This window comes from Thunnus thynnus, chromosome 6, assembly GCF_963924715.1.
Source record: "Thunnus thynnus chromosome 6, fThuThy2.1, whole genome shotgun sequence".
NCBI lineage: Eukaryota > Metazoa > Chordata > Actinopteri > Scombriformes > Scombridae > Thunnus > Thunnus thynnus.
Window position 1 is genome coordinate 24,526,898 of NC_089522.1, and position 21,121 is coordinate 24,548,018.

General features: G+C 37.8%; 1 protein-coding gene and 1 long non-coding RNA gene across 2 annotated transcripts in view; both read left to right on the forward strand.

Annotated features, from left to right (window-relative positions):
• Window positions 1-19,420, forward strand: part of LOC137185275 (immunoglobulin-like and fibronectin type III domain-containing protein 1) — a 37,286-nt gene extending 17,866 nt beyond the window's left edge. Inside the window, exons 2-23 of the mRNA XM_067593622.1 lie at window positions 194-253; window positions 2,241-2,363; window positions 2,585-2,724; window positions 2,911-3,010; window positions 3,280-3,322; window positions 3,462-3,648; window positions 4,350-4,647; window positions 5,012-5,117; window positions 6,283-6,614; window positions 6,718-7,161; window positions 10,321-10,481; window positions 11,906-12,047; window positions 12,205-12,498; window positions 13,184-13,480; window positions 16,840-17,019; window positions 17,119-17,247; window positions 17,473-17,781; window positions 17,940-18,025; window positions 18,158-18,350; window positions 18,437-18,733; window positions 18,822-19,148; window positions 19,245-19,420. Coding sequence (XP_067449723.1) covers window positions 194-253; window positions 2,241-2,363; window positions 2,585-2,724; window positions 2,911-3,010; window positions 3,280-3,322; window positions 3,462-3,648; window positions 4,350-4,647; window positions 5,012-5,117; window positions 6,283-6,614; window positions 6,718-7,161; window positions 10,321-10,481; window positions 11,906-12,047; window positions 12,205-12,498; window positions 13,184-13,480; window positions 16,840-17,019; window positions 17,119-17,247; window positions 17,473-17,781; window positions 17,940-18,025; window positions 18,158-18,350; window positions 18,437-18,733; window positions 18,822-19,148; window positions 19,245-19,249 — 4,253 coding nt within the window. The 3' untranslated portion in view covers window positions 19,250-19,420. The remainder of the gene's footprint in view (window positions 1-193; window positions 254-2,240; window positions 2,364-2,584; window positions 2,725-2,910; window positions 3,011-3,279; window positions 3,323-3,461; window positions 3,649-4,349; window positions 4,648-5,011; window positions 5,118-6,282; window positions 6,615-6,717; window positions 7,162-10,320; window positions 10,482-11,905; window positions 12,048-12,204; window positions 12,499-13,183; window positions 13,481-16,839; window positions 17,020-17,118; window positions 17,248-17,472; window positions 17,782-17,939; window positions 18,026-18,157; window positions 18,351-18,436; window positions 18,734-18,821; window positions 19,149-19,244) is intronic.
• On the forward strand, window positions 7,936-9,422 carry LOC137184804 (uncharacterized). The gene is made up of 3 exons (XR_010928721.1): window positions 7,936-8,119; window positions 8,287-8,445; window positions 8,944-9,422. It is a non-coding gene; the product is annotated as an uncharacterized lncRNA (long non-coding RNA).
• Window positions 19,421-21,121: the final 1,701 nt, after the last annotated feature.

A 21,121-nucleotide genomic window follows, 5' to 3' on the forward strand; every position in this document is an offset into this window, starting at 1 on the left:
AGGCAAATAAATACTTAGCTTGGATAATCATCAGCATTTCTGCAAATATAAGGAAGTGTTTGTAGGATATAACCTGTAATTTCACAAAAGCAACCAATAACAAAAAGTCTCTTCTGGTATTGTTATATACAGACATAACATTCAGTCATGTCCTTCTACAGTAACTGATCTAGTGTTATTTCTTTTCACCCAGGTTTCTCCCTCGTTCATCAATACATTCAACATTTTAATGAGGTGTCTGGCAACAAGTCAGGTGAAATAAAATAACTTTTTTACTGTCTTGTAGACAAACATAAAATGTTTTTTGCTGTCTCTGTGCATTACTGTACTGTAAGAACATAATGCAGAGCTGAATCCATTATTATTAATAATGGAATATACTGAATAATACATTAGGTATTATTGACTGCTGTGTCTGCTTGTTACTTGTCCTGTCTTTATTCTGTTAACCTGAACTATTAATTTATTACCTTGTCAAATCAGTCGGCCTAAGTTACATGTTTGACAGGGTGACGATTCTCCTATTTCTGTCCCGTAATAATCATTAATCCCTGGATTAATGTTGTTCTCATTTACTCCTGTGTGATCCTCCATCTTTGCACATCCAAAGCCTGATAAGGAAATGTTTAGCAGTAAACCAGGTAGGCAGAGGATTACAGAGTGGATTTAATGCCACGCTGTTTGAAACGCTTCAGTGAATTAGTGTGTAGTCTGTTCTTTTAACTTTGTGTGCGATGTGCTGAATATATGTACCTCTACACACGAGTACACGGTGTACTATCAGTATCAGTATCCTCTCTGTAGTGAGAGGTTGAACAGAAGTTGCCCGGAGATGTTTCTTTTATAACTTGTATGTAGGACGTTTAAGTTTGTTTTCATCTCTATTCCTGACCCGCCTACCGACAAAGTGAATCCAGTAATCAACTTGCTTGACATGCGGGTCCGCACAACACATTATTGAGATTTGGAATGTGTAAACATTCGCCCCTCTGCCACCTACAGTTACCCATAAAACCCTTCTCTTTATAGGTTTACAGAGACGCTTATGTTCATCTTCAGAGAAGCATAATTCCAGCTTTAGTCTAACCTTAACCACAATAACAAAATAATATTAAGAGTGTAACATTAAATTATGTTTTAAATTATATTTTTGCTCATCACTTCTGCTGTACAGCATGTTTTGTATGCAAAAGGCAGAGAGCAACTTCTGCCCCATAACCTTCATTTAATTTTAAAGTAACTGATACGGGCATTGAATTTCACAGTTAAAGGACCAGTGTGTAAGATTTAGGGGGATCTATTGGCAGAAATGGAATATAACATTCATAAGTATGTTTTAATTAGTGTATAATCACCTGAAAATAAGAATCATTGTGTCTTTTCGTATTGCTGTGTTTCAGTTATGGGCAGAATGAGGCCTTTATATCTACATAGGGAGTAGGTCCGATTCTGCAGAGCCCGCCATGTTGCACCACCATGTTTCTACAGTAGCCCAGAACAGACAAACCAAACACTGGCTCTAGAGAGGGCCTTTGCTATTGTTGCGAGTTTCGCAGCCACCGTAGGTTCTCCTACTGTTCTCTCAGCTGATTGCAATCTGCAACCTTACCGCAAGATGCCACTAAATCCTACACACTGGTCCTTAAAATGTAAAGTTACTAAGTTGACAACAAGCAATAAACAACAGATAATCACAGTGTGCAACAGGAAAATTAGCCCTCACATTTGGACAGAAGCATGTTTTCTTTTTCAAGCATTAGCTTTTACTACATAACCATCACAAGGAGGTGTTTATGTTCAATCTCATCTCCAATGTCTTAATCAATAACATGATTGGCCAAGCCGACGTTAATGAGCAATTTGCAGGCACAACTAATCTAGGAACAACTGCTAACACCTATACCCCCTGATGATCATTCAAAAGTGAAACTAGAAGCAAACATGCCACTGTCATTGGCTGAAGTAACCTTTAAGATAACTAATGAACAATACACAAGAAGCATCACTGGGAATACGTTTGACATACCTGACATCTGCTGGTAGAAAAAAGGAAGTGTTCAGTTCTACCAAAATCTCCACTTGGCCTGAATATATTTTTCAAATCATTTTGTTTCATCTTGTTTTTTTTACTTTTGCTATAAAATGCAGCTTTTAAAAAGGCACTTAACTATGCTCATAAATAACTGATATGTTTTGGGGTCATTTTTTTTGTTTGGTTTTTTTTTGCTGGCTTTGTTTAGCTGGTATCCGGAGAAGATCTAAGACTCCTGGAGTGATGATCACGCAGCATGTAGTAGACCTGCCAGAGGGAAAAAGCACCCCAGATTTTCAGTGCAAACCAGCCTCAGTAACCATCCAGGAAGGTGAGTTTCTTTATATTATAACAGAGCCCTAAAACTGACAGATTAATGCTATTGTATAGTCACTAAAAAAATGCATGACAGTAAAATGTTAAATGAAAATTGTTAAAGAACAAAGGAAAGTTGATTGGTTGAATTTCATAGCACTATCTCTCCAATTATGAGCTCAAACTAAAATTCATAGATGTGAAAATAAAGATGTAATATTTCCAAATATCCTTCAGGGAAATTAGCCATTTTTAAGGCCATGGTAAAGGGGGATCCAAAGCCGGAAGTATCATGGAGAAGGACTAAAGGAAATATGTTAGACAAGGAGAAATTTCAGAATAAATATGATGAATCAACTGGGGAGCACATATTAGAGGTGAGTGACTAAAAGATTTCACATACAGTAAAAATCCTGTGAGCAGTTACTGCTCATATTGAGTTTTTAACAGCATGGTCAAACACAGTAATGTATTAAAATATTTATCTTATTATTTTATTTATTGTGTGAATTCAATCTGTGCATCTGGTGACTTGTCATGTCACATGTTAATTGTCTTTCTAGATTCACAAGGTGTCTGCATTGGAAGCAGATACATACAAATGCTATGCTGTGAACGAATATGGCAAAGCTGTCTGCACTGCAACATTAAGTTTGACTGAGAGTAAGAGTTATTCATGTAATACTTTTCTAAACAAGAATATGAATATTTGTTTTAATTATGCATGTCAGGGAGTTGTAAAGTCTGTGACTGGAATTGTAATCTCCATCACTCCCTCTCATTCAAGTTCTTTATCTGTTTTTAATTAACAATGAGCAGTTACATCATAAGCTTATCTAAATGAAAACTACAATATATAAGATATATATAAACCAACTACAATATAGCTGCACAAGATATATATAAACCAGATATCAATCTTTTGTTTTCAGCTTTGACAGATCCGTCAGATTTCAGAAAATTGCTAAGGAGAAGGTAAGAAAAGAGATATTTAAATTGTAAGATATTGAAATATCTAACCAGACTTTTCTAAATGAGTGTATTTTATCATTGGTCCTTTTTTGACCACAAGCTGTCAGTACAATTTGATTTAATATTTGCATTATACCTTTAGTAGAGTAGGAGAAAACCAAACAAATAAAGCAGATGAAGAAACTGAGGAGAGATTCTGGGACGCCATGATGAATGCTGACAGGAAAGACTATGAGCGCATCTGTACCGACTTTGGTGTTGCAGACGTGCATTGGATTCTCAAGCAACTGGAGGAAAAGAAGAAGGAGAGAGCGCAAAACAAGTGTAAGGTATGGAAACTGCCAGATCTCACGACAGATACAGTATCTCTGGCTAAATCAGCATCATAGATCTTAACAAGTTAGCCAGTGACAGCTTTGACATTTCACTGAAAACATCTGGCACTGATTAAGCATAAGAAGTCATGTCTATTCTGAATATCCACCAATCAGGCATATACTGCATGATGAGAATAACTCCAGTCCAAATGCATGCAAGTTCAATTAGCTGAACTAATGCATTTGAGACATTTAATCATGAACGATGATCATCCATTTTTACTGCACATTTCATCCCATTAATTCCACCTCTCTCACTCCCAAGATCTTGCTGACTCCCATCTCCATCAGCATCTCTTATCAGTATCAGGAAACAGCTATGTTAAAGAAGATGGCGCTGCTTCATTAGAGCTGGAAATTGAGCTTAAAGATGCACACTGAGAAAAATAAAGGTCTATTTAGCTGCTGGGCTCTTTATTGGGCTCATTACATAATATTTCTTTCTCTATATTGTACAATGTATCTAAAGCAGACTTAAAAACTTCTATGTCTGTGTTGAAAATGCTATTAATTACAAATTCAAAATGTCATTTTCTCACCTCAATTTCCAATTATTAACATAAATTCTGTTAAGATTAGACATGTCTTAAAACATTTTATATTGAATTTTTTTTTTCAGTCTATGCATGTTTTATTTTGTCTGTAACTTCTAGCAGGATGGTGTGATTCCCTATGATGAGGATGCAAGAGAGAGACACTGCCTTCAGACTGGTGGGAGGACAAAGGATTTTATTATCAAAGGCCAGATGCAAAAGGGCACAGGGCTAAATCAGCTGGATGTTGAAAAGGCCAACTTCCTCGACGTAAGGCTGAATCAGCTGAATGCTAAAGAGGTCAACCTCCTTGACACTAGGCTGCATCAAGTGGATGCTGAACAGATAAACCTCCTTGGCGCAGGGTTGCATCAGATGGATGGTGAAGATGTCAAACTCCTCCTCACAGAGTTTAAACGTAGGTTCAAGAAAGGAACAGTGGATAGGACTGAAAATTTTAAAAAATAATCAAAACATTCCTATTGTCCATCATATTGACCAGTCTCTGATACTCATCCTGATAGTTCCTTTAAAGGAAAGGTTCACTCATTCACAACTTGCTATGTGATAAACAGTATAGTTTACTTTATAGTGAGCAGTAACTTTCTTATTAGCTTCAGCTGTACTTTTGGCTGTGGATTTTGGCACCCAGTTAGTAAATTACACTTTTGTTTCATTATACTTATGCAGGCAGAAGAGCCTAAGATGCTTTCAAATTAATGCAGCTTACTTTTTAAAATTAAAAAAGCAGCATACTCTCACACACTTCTCTCTGCTGACAGTGACCTTCATCAAGACCATTTATCGTAACTGCCAGTTATATTTCACATTGCCTTTCAGTGGACTAAGGACACCAGTGAATGGTTTGGCACACAGGGAACAACTCCAGTGAGTAACTGGAGTAAGAGGCTAAAAATAGCGTCCCAATTTCTATTCATTCAATTGAGAATCAGTTTTAATACAAGAATCAAATACCAAGAACCTGAATCGAATCGAGAGATTCCCAAAGATTCCCGCCCCTTGTGCACATGGGTATGTTTAACACAAACTTGACAACTGTAAAGAAAAAAAAAAGCTGACATTTTGAATTGGCAGGATTACTGTGTTAAGGACAGTTTTCTTTTTTTGGTAAACATTTTCTTAAAAAGTACAGTAATTCCTTTCCCCACTTAGGGTCCTAATTTTTTCGTGAAGTATAACGACAGACAGTAATTTGTAGTAGGTCTTGGGTGAACAGACCTACTATTTTGGTTCCTGTATGTGTTGCAGCGTAAAGTGCAAAAAAGGCTGTATGATCACATCGAATTAATCACAGTAGCACATGACAACAATAACTCAAGAATGAAGAAACAGCTTCTCTGAGAAATGATATTGTTGTCTTGATGAAGCAGAGCAGCACGATGTGAAGACACACGGAAACTGAGAATCAATCATGTAGATTGCTTTACCAACATCCCTGCTTTAACCACATTAAACATACATTTTTTATGGCAATTTAAAAACACATCTACAAGTTAGACAGTGTTTATTTAAAATAGTTAATTTACATTTTGAACATTATTATGCTATTGTAGCCCATTTGCAATCTCAACAAATTGGCAGCAGAGTGACAGACATGGTTCTGAGACGTCTATTCTCAGGTCAAAGTCTGATGTAGGATTTAGCGGCATTTCCGGAATACCAACAAATTTCTTTGCACTTCCTCTTTTGAATGATCCTCAAACATTTTTATGCCTTTTTTTTCCCCCTGTGCAATGTTCACTCTGTACTGAGCACCCAAATACCACACAGACACAAGGGCATTGCAAGAAAATACCAAACCAGCTCTGGTCTTTATGTCGTCACAAAAATAGGGCCCTCGCTCTCTGATGACATCACTTACTTACATTATGTACGGCAAAAGGTGACCATGGTTTCAGTATGTCATGAGTATACAAACCATGTGGTCGGTTTAAGAAAACACACACACACACACACACACACACACACACACACACACACACACACTGGAAGGGTCTATAAATCTTTCCTTTTCATTGTGGTAACTGAATAGATGGCCAGGTTCCTTTACTTCTATGTGTTGCTTAATTTTTTATTTTTTTCTCCATACAGTTTCCAATGTGGACTTTGTTATCAAAATTCAGGAGGTTCAAGCCCAAGAAAGAGAGGATGCCCTCTTTGAATGTGTCCTGACACACCCACTGCCCAGAATCACATGGATGGGCAAGGGAAAAGTCCTGGAGGACGGAGAAAAATACAGCATAACTGTGTCAGACCACAAAATGATCCATAGGCTGCTGATCAAGGACTGCAAGCTGCAAGACAAAGGCATCTATTCAGCTGTGGCTGGCATCACGTCCTGCAATGCCTGGCTGGTTGTGGAAGGTAAAGTGCTACATGTAAATGTTACAGTCAAATGCACTAATAATCAATATTGCTATGATTATAAATAAATGAGAGTCATGTGTCATGTATGATACCCTGTCAGTTGACAGTGACCTCACATCTGCTGATAAGAAGAGAACTCGTAAAACGACCTTGGGTGATGGAGCAGGGACGGACCTTGAGAAAGTGGCCAAGCAGCAACAAATAAAAAACCGAGAGGAGATGGAGAAGATTTTAGCAGCCATAAAAGCAAAACATGGAGCAGAACAACTGACAGAAGAAAAGCCATTAACCACTTGTGGAAGAGACAGTGAAATAATTGCTGTCACTGCAGCGGGTAAAAACAGTGGAGCACTAAAAGACAAGTCTGATGCTGCAAAAGCCAGTGCCCGGTCTGAACCAAAAGGGAGCAAAGAGAAAGCTAAGATGAAAAACTCAAGAGCAGATGGCACAGTATTGAAATCTGATGTTTCAGGGGGTGTAACTTATGATCCGAAGAACAAGAAACGCACCAAATCTGGTCAAGAGGATTTTGACAAGGTAACAGGTAAAGTCGACCCATGCCTAACAATGCATTGCATAAAAAAGTTCACGAAAGATAAGTTGTGTTCAGGTTGCATTGAAATAGATGTACATACAAATTTTGCACTATGTTACAAAAGATCAGCTGCTCACCACCCAATTCAACATCTAACCCTGTTTGGATTACATTTCTGTTGATTGAAGAACTTTTTTAAAAAGACTAGCACATCAATTTACACAATTTACAGTTTACATCAACATTATCAATTTTTTTTTCATGTCATTCTTAGTTGTGATAACTTTAAAGGCTGAAATCTGACTACAGCTGAAATGATTGGTCGATTCATTTATTGGTCAACTGACAGAAAAATAATCAAAACTATTTTGATGAAATAATTGCAGTTGTTTAAGTCATTTTTCAAGCACTCCAATCTCTCTCTTGTTCAGGATTCTCAACTGTGAGCATTTGCTGCATTTTTTAGTCTTATGTGATAGTAAACTGAATATCTTTGTGTTTTTCGACTGTTGGTCTGACCATACAAGCGATTTGAAGGTCACCTTAAGCTTTAGAAAACTGCAATGGGCATCTATAGAGTAAATAATTCATCAATAACTCAAGAAATTAATCAGACAGATTAATCAATAATGAAAATAGTTGCAGCCCAGCCCATGCGGCCCTATAAACCTGGTCAAGATACCTCAATAAAAGTATAGAGGGTCTCCAACTACAGTAAACACACCGTTTTTAGTGTTTCATCACACTCCACCATACAGGTGGATACTAGAGTTGCAACGATTAGATAATCAATGAAAACTAATCTGCTAGCGAATTTCAGTGTTGAAGATCACTCATGAATTATTTTATTATAACTGACATACTACAGATGCTGATGAAGGAGGAGAAGATAATGAGGACTTCACTGGATCATCCAATAATTCAAGATTCATAAAGTATTGTCAAGAGACAGATCATGGAGAAATTGGTAAGACACAACATGTAGAGAACTTTGCACCTCTTAATATCCATATTTATGTGAATGGTCCATTTCTTAATGATTGACACCACCTTTCTAAGTGTGTTTTTGACTCATTTAACATCCATAAGTATTTGCTACATAGTCTATTTTGATTTTCTGTTGTATCTGTGCAGAGTCCAGCGGCAGATGTGATGACACAGAGTTAAACCAGATTCAAACATTTGCTACAAGTCAAAATGAATTGACAGATTCAGGTGGAAATGAAAACTCTACCGGGTCTGTCAGACGCTCAAAGCACACAAGGAAGGTCCAACAGAAACAACACACATCTGGTAAGAAATAACAGGAAACATTGACTGCAAAGAGAAAATGTACTACAGTTGACCTTCAAGATTAGTCATCCCTGTATCAGATATACTGTATAGTGCTGACAGAAGAAACAGTCTTTACTGCTGTGTATAATTCCATTTCTGTGCAATGTAAAATGATGATGAATTGTCTGTTTTTTTCCAACATAAATCACTATCTTGATTGTAGAGCTCAAGTTGTACATTGATACTAATGTATAAATGAATAATTCTAAATTTGAGGCTATGTTACAGACCCAAACAAAGTAAATTATCAAGGCTGCACAGTGTGTACCTGGAACATCGTTTACATTTGTGTAGTTGAAATTATTTGTTTTAAGATTTATTTGTTTGAGATTGTGTCTTAAGTTGTGCGAGACATCTTGCTGCTTGCTTTGTCTTAAAAAAAACTGCAGTGCAATACTATTCATATTGAATATGTAAAGTTGAGTGTTTACTACCTGAATTATGTGGTTCTAACAGATCCAAATGAAGCAGCAAGTGACAGTGATGACAACGAGGACTCTACTGATCAGGTCATGCATTCGAATAAGTCAAAGGAAGGTCAAAAAACATTGGATGAAGTCAATGGTAAGAGACCATGAGTGGTACATTATTGCATGGTGGTCTTGTTTGGATTGATGACCATAGAAAGAACTTTGCGTGCAATGGCAGGATTATCTTTTGCTCTCTGAAACACTTGAATATTTTGATTTTAAAAAGGTGAAAGCACATGTCCTAAAGAACCCACCGAGTCTAACGAGACTGAAGATGCAACTGGCTCTGCCACACATTCAAAGCATAAAAGGCAAGGTCCGCTGATAGAAGATTTGGTGATTGGTAAGTTGGATTTATCTAAACTGAACTGTTTAGGAATTAATTGTCTGTTGATACAGTAATCAAACAATCAATTAACTGACTAATCTTTGTACTAGAGATGTCCCCAGCTGCTCTGTGCATATTTTAATAGGAAATTCTGATCCTTTATTTATTGTACCATAGTGTGTTTTGTCAACCTCAGCTTTCTAGTGTTCCTTATGACAGTCAGGCTCTGCAGTGCAAGAATATCGCTCACACATTTGTGTATATATAGTGAAAAGGAGTGACTCTTGAGTTCCAACCACCACCCAGATTGGCAAAACACATGAATTCACAGAGCTGAGTAATAATCATTACTTCACCATAACATACAGTACCATAACTGTATGGTACTTTATACAAATTTGCTGTATAAAGCATATTTAACCTTAATTTTACTTGGACAATTTGTATACTGTCCACAATTATGAAAGACTGTTCAACATTGTTATCATGAAAATTCAAAATATCAAGTTTCTAGCATTACAACAATTAAATCATCATTCCATTTAGTGAGAAGTCAGAAAAAATATTGCCTCCACTGCAAATCAATTACTCTGGAAGTGCTAACTGTATTATTTTGTAGTTAATAACCCTTGCTCTGTATTCAGTGTTGATATGCTGTTTTGCCACAGCAGAGAGCCTCTCCAGAAGTAGAACTACACTGTAAAACTAGATTGTTTTGTCATCAACATGTGCTTCTCTTTTGTTATCTGTTAACAAAAATATTGACCCACATCGAATAAAAAAAGAAAACACTGAAGGTATAAATATTCATAGCACAGGAAGGGAAAATATATCACATGGAAGGAGCAAAGTGATGAAAAACCTTCCAGCAGAGACTGAAAACTATCTGAAAAAGTCAAATGGGGAAAAAAACAAAACAAGAATTATGAGTCATCATGAAATAACTGGTAACAACAAAATTAAATTTTCTGCTATTCCTCCTCAGTGTGAACGTGACTAACGGGTTTAGTTTTGGATGCATATCAAAATAATCAGTTATACTGCCTAACTGCTCACTGTTGTGTATGTTAGATCCAGGGGTTCAGTTCATCTGTGGACTTTCTGATGTAAATGCTATCATCGGTGAGGCTGCTGAGTTCACATGCAAGGTCAGCAGTGAAGACTGTGAGGGAGCCTGGTTCAGAGACGGCAAAAAGGTTAGGTCTAAAGGTCAAATTCCTCATTTTCTTGAGTCCTGTGTTGGTGTCCATCAAGATAATGCACGAGATGAGAGTCATGGTGGCTAGGACACGTACCATGTAACTTCAACATCCTCAATTCAGTCAGTCAGGGACCTTTGCTGCATGTCATCTCTCTCTCTCTCTCTCCTCACATTTCCTGTCCATCCCTTTACTGCACACTATCAGAAATACTTTACCGGTCTGAATATGAGATGATATTTTATCCTGGAAATTACGTTTCATCTTATATTTATTTAAGGACTAGAATTTACGTGTTCACAACATCAGATATTCTCTTTGAACAGAGCGCCAGTGTAAAATCAACTCCTACAGAGTGTTGCATTATGAATTGTTTGTAGCCTTAATATTGCTAGCAAGTGTTTTAAAGTCTGTTAATAGTGAGTCTGTTGGAGTCGGTCAGCCTTAAAAGTGTTTCGTAGTTTAACCTGCAGTAGTTTCTGCAGGAGTTTCATGTTACGTGATTTTTCTGCTGCGGAGAAAATAAATACATGACGAGTGCAAACGAGTCCAAAGTAGAGCTGAAAGATTCTGAAATACAACCTAATAGCTATTATTTTGACTGACATTACAATTGTGATATGATTTGCGATATGAGAGGGAATTATTATTTTTACATCATTATTCTCATTTTAATTGTAAAACATTAAAATGATTATAGTGTGCTCTGGAGATCTGTACCAAACAAAGATCTGTAGAATATGACGTGTAGGCCAGGATATCTCTGCAGCACGACAATATTTAATTTGAAATGGTATTTTGACACACATTTCGCCTTTAACAAACATCCTCCTGCGATTTGAGCCCAAGTCCAAAGCTTTTTCTGATGTCTTTACTGCAGGAACGCACCACAGACTAAATCTGTCAAGCTGCCAATTACCACTGTCACAGATGATGGGGAGTTCAAAGATAGACAGTCTGAAAAATGCTAACTGCTGAAGAAAATCATTTTGACCCCTTTCAAGAGTATGACAGGAGTGTGTGCGGATGTGACTGCGCTGTGATGTATCTTCAAAAAGTATTTTTTCCAAAAACAAGTTTTGAGGGGGGTTTTCTTATAATCAGGGTTGCCTTATATTCAGGCCACTACAGTATAAGTCAAATGCCCCCGTCCCCCCCAAAAAAACAAAAGTTTATCATCACCCCACTGATGGGGAATCTGTTATTCACTATTCACTGTTCATACATTATGTCTTAATCTGTGATGTACCTCAGACATGTGACAGATGTTTAGATACTCTAGGCCTATGTGGGACACAACACAGCTGGACACTAAGCCCTTTAGGGGGCCATGCAGTTTTGCTGACAATGATAATGACTTAACTTGCAATTGTTGTTGCTCAATTGATTTATTTTCATCTGTCTGCCTCCTTTCCTATCAGATATCCCCAGATGACAATTTCACAGTCACTAAAGATGGCACTATCCATAAATTAGTCATAATCACGTGCAAGGAAGAGCACTCTGGCAAATACCGTTTTGAGGCAGACGGTCGTAAAACGGAGGCGATGATCAACGTCAAAGGTTTGAGAATTCTTCATAATAACAATAATGCTGTTTGGTATTATATTTACAGCTACAGGTGTAAATATATTAATGTTAACATTAAATCCAATCCCAGCTGAACAGCATATAAGCATTGAAATGACCCAAACTGGTCCTTTTTTTTTTTTTTTTTTAGATCCCCCAAGGTTTGACCCTGAAGACCTCAGTGCTTACAGCAAGCCTGTGACAGTAAAAGTGGGGCACAATGCCATCTTTAAACTGCATTTTGTTGGCCACGAACCCGTAAAGATTAAGTGGTACAGAGAGGGAGAAGAGCTCCAAGATGACAACAATACAAAGATAGAGAAATCTGCAAGTCACAGCCGCTTGTTGCTGAGCAGATGCCAGAGAAAGGACACAGGAGAGATCAAGATCAAGCTCAAGAACGAACATGGCTTCATTGAGGCAATTTCACAGCTGATTGTGCTCGGTGAGTGAATGAAGGACAACAAAGGAATTAAACAGAACAGAAATTCTCACCCACAGAATTTTTTTTTCCACAGCTGCAAAAACAAAAACCCATAAACCACAACAATAAAAATGTCCAATTTAAAGGAAATTATTACCTCAATGTCCAACTCTTTTAAGAAAATCCTTATCTTTATAGATGCCAAAGGATGTGATTTGTGCAGGAAGTTGTCTAGTAAGAAGTACTTTGCTCTTGCAAGATCTTAAGAACAGCAAACAGTAGTGTGCTTAAAAGCTTCATAGCTCATCCACATGACGGTACAAATGAGGCCACTCTTTTCTCTGTAAGGTGAAAAGGGTGTCACATTTCCCTAAGCCCATCTGTGCCTGGACAGATTCAGGTACTTATTTTCCAAATGTGCAACCCTCAACTCCAAAACTATCATATTACTAACTGGAAAATGTTGTTTTTGTTCTACTTTAAGTATAAACCCAGGTTGTGATGACATGACCTGTAAAGATGTGGTCTGAAAATACATACGTTGAAAAAATATAGGCTACTTTATCTTCTGCTGCATCAGCCATTGCTGTCAACATTACAACTGTCAAATTTTACCACCTCTAAATAAAAAAATATGACTTCCCCAGTAATAAGTATCAGCTCACTCACACATAAGAAATTTCAAATAACTACATTTGCGTTTCAGACAAACCCACCCCACCCCTGGGTCCTGCAGAGGTAACAGAGAGCTCAGCTACAAGTATTGAATTTAGGTGGAGGCCTCCAAAGGACAATGGTGGCTCACCAGTGATTAACTACATAATGGAGCGGCAGCAGGTTGGACGAAACACCTGGAAGAAAATAGGGGAAATCCCAGGTGTGCCCAGCTATCGTGATACAGACGTGGACCGTGGCCGAAAATACTGTTACCGTATTCGTGCAGTGACTGCAGAGGGTATAAGTGAAGCGACGGAGACTGACGACATGCAAGCTGGCACGCTTGGTGAGATATACTGGAGCCAGTGTGATATCTGTGATGTCAAATTGTCCCACCCACTAACACTAAAGACAGGGATGTAATAGAGGATAAACTATACCTAATGAGCTTTCACTTTTTATTACTACACCTCACTGCTTTTACTGTAACAAATTATACTCCAAAGCCTATTTGTGATGTTATCTTCTGCTGGCACTCTGTGCTGTCCAACCATTATCTATGCCCATTATTATATCCGGAGTCCAGGGGGCGAATAAATCACATGGTAAGTAAATCACAGGCCCACCACACACACAGTAAGCAGACAAATTAACACCCACGGGTAATAAAGTTTGAGTTTTCAATTCACATAGCGTTCATGTCTGTGGCCTGTGTGAGAAACCAGAGCACCCATTTACTGTTTAATCTATATTAATAACTTGTAGTAATGGCAAACAGAGGCTGTAAGGACAGCCAGAATATCCCATGATAAAACATGATTAAAAAGCCCTTTTAGAGTAGATTTTTTAAGAAACACATAGCCTAAATCTAAAATTTACCTGCACCAAACTCTGATGTCCATAGAACCTGTAACTATAACCTAAGGTAACCTAAGTAAAGCAATGCTGTTGTCCTTGGTACTGGTTATAAAATCTTGCAAATCAAAACTTCAAGCAATCTGATATAAAATTACAGTCAACAGGCAGCAATGATCTTATTTTCCTTTCCAGATCTCAAAATCCACTGTGTTCAATATGTGTTTAAATCTATGAATCCTTCAGACAGAAAATCGCATTTATGGCACAAAAGCCAACAGTGATGGCACAATAAAAAGTCAGGAGAGAAGATACAATTTTAAAAGGTCACAACAAGCACAGGCCCAGCATGGCACAGCGGCCGACACAACAAAAGCAGAAGGCAAAAAACAATTACTTGCACTTACTGTTTGAAGGTCTGCTTGAAAAAGAAGTACATAGGGCAGTCTTCTTTGGTGGAGTGTTGTGGTGTGTTGTAAGTATAAGTTCTCCATCAAGGCTATCAGTCTCACCAGTCGACAAGACTCAACAGAAGCGTTGGCCAGAGTTGAAAGTAGTCCCTGACAAGTCTGGGAACAGTCCTCTCCAAGGTCCTGATCCAGCTTTTCTCCACAAGCTGTTGCTGTTAGAAAACAGTAATTAAGCTTGGATAGTAGAAAGCTCCATCACTGTTGGCGAAACCACACAACCCATCAGTTATCCAATACCAGCCGGTCTGCAGATATTCTAACAGAAGTTTGGGTCTCCCCTCAAATAGAAATGAAAGTCTGGTGTTGAAAATATCTTAAGTTATAATTTTTTTCCAATTACACTATTGGATTAGTAAACAAAAGGGGATCAACTAAGAGCAAATAATTCACACTAACTGATGGAGTCTGGAGCATTAGATGCATTAACTACATATATATCTTTCTACAGTAACTTATGTGGTATTTAGTGTAATTATGTGGCTGGCATAACTGCTAATGTTAGCAAGTTAACCGAGTTGCCTCAGCTGTCCCTATCAACCCAATGTGCTTACTTTTGTTATCAGGTGTAGTTAGTAGTGTAGTAAATGGACTAATATTCTAGCATGCAACCAAATATCAACATGCTAATATCTAAAATTTAAGATAGCATACTAGTTTCATGTAAACATTTATTTACAGACACTAACATTGCTGGTAAACATTTGCATGCTATTTTCAATAGTTATGACTTGCTTAAACAAACAATATACTGTGTGTACCGTTTGTTATTGTGCTGTTATATGTTTTAATTGTGACCTGCCGAAGGGACTGCAAATGAAAATTAGCTATAAACTAACTCTGGTACAGTACATCAAATGGTAACGTTTATGTTTAACACTGTAACTTACATGGTCACTTACAAATAAAATAATTAAACACAGACTCTAACATAAAACCCAAGCTAACAAGATGAAGACAAACTAAGAGAACTGCGCAGTAAGGAAATGGGTGGAACTACTAAGTTTGTGCCTCTCATTTAAAAACCGTTTTGTACTAACTTAGCGGATATTAGCTAATTAAGGAAAGTTTGCTACTAGGCGAACTTAGCTAAGCAAACACTTGACTGTAAAAATGAATGGACATACCACCGTGACTACATCCATTGGTGTGTGGACTTCCGTTTCGAGGGGACTCCACATGTCCCATGTTTCGCGCATGGATGTCTAAAGAGAAATAAAAAGGTAAAAACTAAAACGTTCCTTGTTTCAGACCCGGAAATGCCCCATGGATGTGTAAGAAGAACTACTTAAAGACTGTCATACTGACTCATAACGAAAATTACCCGTCTGCTGCTCAGTAAAGAAAATTTTTAACTGGTTTCCCAAGTCCTCGCTCTGGGTGGCTCAAAAATGGACCAGTACTGTGCGGTTACACTCAGATGGGCGGTTGTACTCAATTAGCTAAAAAGGCAGGTGCGGCAGATGCCAATTAAGGGTCTGCAGCAAGCAAACAAAATATCAGCATCAAATATCAATAGACTATAAACTTGTGAACATATGTCTTTCACATGGTTTGACACGACTGAATCTAAATTTGTCATTGCAGAAATTTGGCCTGTAGGAAAGGCACAGGTGTTACTAAAACATCAATTATGGCTCCTATTCAAGTGTCCCAGCGAGGGCCGTGAAACCAAAGCAGCTAAATGGACCCAACAACAGCTAACACCTGTGAAAAAGACCTATTTGATAATCAGCTGATTCAATGTCATAATGCCTTCTCCTGTGTGAAATGTTTTTTTATTATTCTCTTCCCTGAATACTGTTGGTCCATACTCTACTGCACTCTGTATGACTGAGCTTGTGAGGAATGAGACATAAGTTAATACTGTTGTATCATTCATTCAATAAATCTATCTGTCTCTTTATCTACCTATGACTAATGGACTGAGCACCGTAAATAGTCAAATAGCTTGTTCTGTCATCCCAAAATCAAAAAATATTCAACTCACAGTGATATAAGAGAAACCTGAGAAGCAGAACATGTTTGGCATTTTTGCTTAACAAGTAACTTAATTAAATAGCTGCTGTTGATTCATTTTCTGTCACTTGACTAATCAGTTAAGAGACTTAATTATTTCAGGGCTGATGTAAATAATAATAAGAATAGGGATAATAAAGTTTATACTGTATGTATACTGCACTTTTCTAAAAGCAAAGGATTTACCTTTATAATTTAAATCCCTGATGGCAAAGCATATGTTTGCTTCATCTGTAACATGACCAGAATATTGCTGCTTTTTAAATGTAAATACAGTCTCAATATACACAAGAAAAGTTAAATCTGTCTGACTACAACCTTTACTAGTGATGTTTTTTGGGGGTTTTTTTCCTGCATGTTTCAGCCTTTCCTGGCTCTCCATCACCTCCAAAGGTGGTCAGCGCCTATGACGACTGCATAAACCTTTCCTGGGATTCACCAAGTAACAAAGGAGGTTCACGTATCCTGGGCTATATTTTGGAGAAGCGCAAGAAGGGAAGTAATCTCTGGACTGTTGTCAATGCTTTGGATGAGCCAATAAAAGGTGATGCTTTTTAGTTTATTTTATTTCACTCTAGTTAAAACTGATGCCATTGTAGACCATAATAGTGATATGTTGTTGTTTCTCTAAAACTACTTCCAGAGAAGAAATATGCAGTGAAGGATGTTGTGGCAGGTCTGGAATATGAATTCAGAGTTACTGCCATAAACGTCTCAGGAGCTGGTGAATGTAGCAACCCTTCTGAGTTTGTTTTTGCACGAGATCCTAAGAGTAAGTGTTGCAATTCTTTTTAATGCACACAACAATATGGACAATATGTCATAAAAATGATGAAAAGTTACAAGGTTAATTGAATAATGTTTTACATTCGATTTAGTGAATATGATTATTTATAATGTTTTTAATTTCCATGATATAGATTGTATACTGTATAACTATTCAGTACTTGATATTGCATTAGTTTACATTTTGTGACATTCTTCCTGTTTTCCCCAGAGCCTCCTGGTAAAGTTACAGGCCTGAAGCTGACAGAAACTTCTTACACCCATTTGGTCCTGACCTGGACTAAACCTGAGGATAAACCCGGCATACAGGATGAAGCTAAAGGATATTTTGTTGAGATACGTCAAGCAGAGTGCATTGAATGGTCTCGCTGTAATAGCATCCCCATCATCATGACTTCCTTCAGCGTTAAAGGCCTTAAGTCCATGGACATGTACTGGGTGAGAGTGATTGCGACTAATGATGGAGGAGAGAGCGCTCCCGAGGAGTTGGCCAACTATGTCATTGCAATGCCCTCTCCTGGTAGGTCAGCTCTTTTAAAAAAAAACAGAAACACTATGTTGCTGGTTAGTTGCAGCTATGCATTAATATTTTTAAGAACTGCATGATTTTGAGGTTAAAATATAACTAAATCACTGACCGCTCATTTTGTACTCTAAAAAATGTGTTCTTCATTTTAGTGAGGCCAAAGTTCACAAACCACAGGATGAAGAGTTTCATAGTGGTGAGGGCAGGAAACTCTGTCAGGATCACAATAAACTTTGAGGTGAGATTTATACTTCAGCTTTATTATTGGTAACATACAGAGGCAAATGCTTTTGTTCATATACAAAATTAAACAAGAGTGAAAACCCAACAGACACTATATTAAGATATTTCTAATGCTCTTTTTTTCCAGGCCTTACCACGGCCAGATATTATGTGGCTAAAGGACAACGTGCCAGTGACAAAGCGAGTAACAATCAGTAACTCTGATGGCTCGTCACAGTTGTTGATCCCCTCCTCTGAGCGCTCTGATTCAGGCATCTACACAATTTTGGTGAAAAATCTGGCAGGACAGGAGACATTCAGTACAGAAGTCAGGGTCACAGGTAAAAAAAAAAAAAAAAATCAAAAAATCAATTTCACATTCATCTGTTAATGGAACTGATGCCAGTAAAATTTCCTGTCGTTACAGATGATCCAAAGCCTCCTGGACCAGTAGAACTGGAAGAAAACGTGCCTGGAACAGTGACACTGGTCTGGGCACCTTCTCCTGATGAGAAGCGTGATGACCGCCTCCACTACACAGTGTCCAAACTAGACTCTACTAAACGCACATGGGCTACAGTGGCTGACAGACTCTTCAATAACAAGTTCACAGTCTGCAATATCATGCATGGGAGGGAATATCATTTCCGTGTCTATGCCAAAAATGACATGGGCAAATCCGCACCCTCTGAGTCACCAACCTGGGGGACGGAGAGAAAGAAAGGTTGTGTTTGTGTATCGAGTGCGTGTCAAACAAAGCTATAATAGATTCTCCAGATAATAGATCTCACTGGATCTCTCTTCCCTTGCAGAAAAGTTTGTGGTGAGCTTACCAACCACAAAGGACTGTGATTTGCGATGTGCTCCAACCTTCATTGTACCTTTGAAGTTTCACACCGCACCTAAAGGCTATGAATGCTACATGAGCTGTGCAGTGAAAGGAGATCCCACACCTCGTATCACATGGTATCGAAATCACATCAGCATAAACACTGATGCCAACTATTACATCTCCAACACCTGCGGAGTTTGCTCCATGTTAATCATCCGCGTGGGCCCAAAAGACATGGGAGAGTATACCATCACTGCAGAGAACGCCCTGGGACGGGCTGAATGCTCCACCGTACTCAATGTCAGAGGTGAGAGGGAAGCACACCTGCACTTTAACTAAAAGGACATGTGGGGAAAAAAGATACTAAATGATGCTAAATCTTTTTTTTTAATCTCCCATACAGAGTGAAGAAACTGTACGGACAACACAAAACTGTATGAGCAGCATTTATTTTTAAGTTTAGATATCTAATACATGATTTTTGAATTGAAGTGGTTGTGCTGCTTGGATTTAATGCCCCAGTTGCATTACGAAAAAATAAAAATGGAACATTGTGTTTATTTGGATGCTACTGAAATTAAAATAAAATGATTCCTCAAATGAAACATTGTTCTCCTGGTTTCATAAGCATTCCACTGACTGAGTTTTTAGCCAAGTGATTCAAATCAGAAAATTCATGCAGAACGTGGAGATGGATGTGATCTGCCATAATCTTTTTCCAGATGATCTCTGATACAGTGGCACAGCAGCTTGTGTAACTATATTTATTTTACAGCAGCTACATAACACTAATGATACTGTGACTGTCTGTTTTTTTTCCATCCAGCTGATTTACAGTCATCAGATTCTACTTTAAGTGATGAATCTTCTCAGATAAATAATACACAATATTCCTATGAGGGTTACAATACAAATATTACAGCAGAATAGATGTTTTTCACAGTAGACATTTTGACTTAATAGGACACGCAGGTGTTACTAATAACATTAATGATGGCTCTGTTCTGTTTAAGTGTCTCAATAAGGAGCCTGAAACCGAATCAGTCATCATTCATTTTATTATTTTCACCTGCTTCTCCAGTGTTCTATGAAAAAAAGCTTATATTAATATATTGTGCATCAGTCAAATGTTTCATGTGAAAAAATACTGTAAAGCATTTTGCATATTGATATGCATTTTGCTAAGAAACACTAAAGCAAATGTTTTGACATTTTGACAAAACGGAACAAAGAAAAAATATAACAGATGCTTTCTTCTGTCATGATGTATGCTGTCAAAACGGCTGTCAAGTCAAGTCAATTTGATCTGTATAACACAACATCACAAATCACAAACATGCCTCAGGGGGCTTTACAATCTGTACAGCATAGAACATCCTATTTTGTTAGATGATTTGAATAAGGACAAATTCCCCCCAAAAAACATTTAAAGGGGAAAAAATGGAAGAAACCTCAGGCTGAGCAACAGAGGAGGGATCCCTCTTCCAGGACACACAGACATGCAATAGATGTTGTGTGTACAGAATAGACCAGATAGCAAAATCGCAGTATGGAAAAACAGGGTGACAAAATTATAGATAAATTATAAGAAGATGCTATTGTTAAAAGTAATTAAGATAACCTTATGAAATACTAAAAGCTGTTAGTTGCCTATGACGTCCTTGACATAATAATTTCAGGGACTATAAATTAAGTGTGTGATTGTTTTTGATGGTCTAATATTTGAAGGCATATATTTAAAGGCCCCGCACACCCACACAGGTGCTTTTAATTAACACAGCTGATTAGAAAATGGGTAGAGCTATGCTGGGAATTGTGTGACACCAACGTCTATGGGCTATCAAAGACTCCCATTATTGAAGCCTGGAAGACACGAGGCATGTGTTTTCTATTTCTCCAGCTGGCTCTGTTCAGATTTCACCTTTGTTCAACTTAACACTGATGCACTGTGTGAGGAAATAATCATTGTAGTGTGTTTTATTAGTGAAACTATACAGTAGCAATGCTTTTCTCCTCCACAGACATTTATCAACAGCTAAAAAAGACTAAACTTCCTGTCCCACCCCTACAGTACATTTTTCCTTGTTGCAATTTTTGCAGTTTCCAGGAGAATTTCACCATGTAACGTTGGTTTGCACTGTGTTCAGTGGTTCCTCATTGCAACAGAGGGGTGAAGGAAATATCAATCAAGTTTGTACATGCCCACACAGTTTCTGAGAAGAGTGCTAATTAGGTAACATAATTGGAAACATCTGTGTGGGTGGACCAATGGTGTGTAGG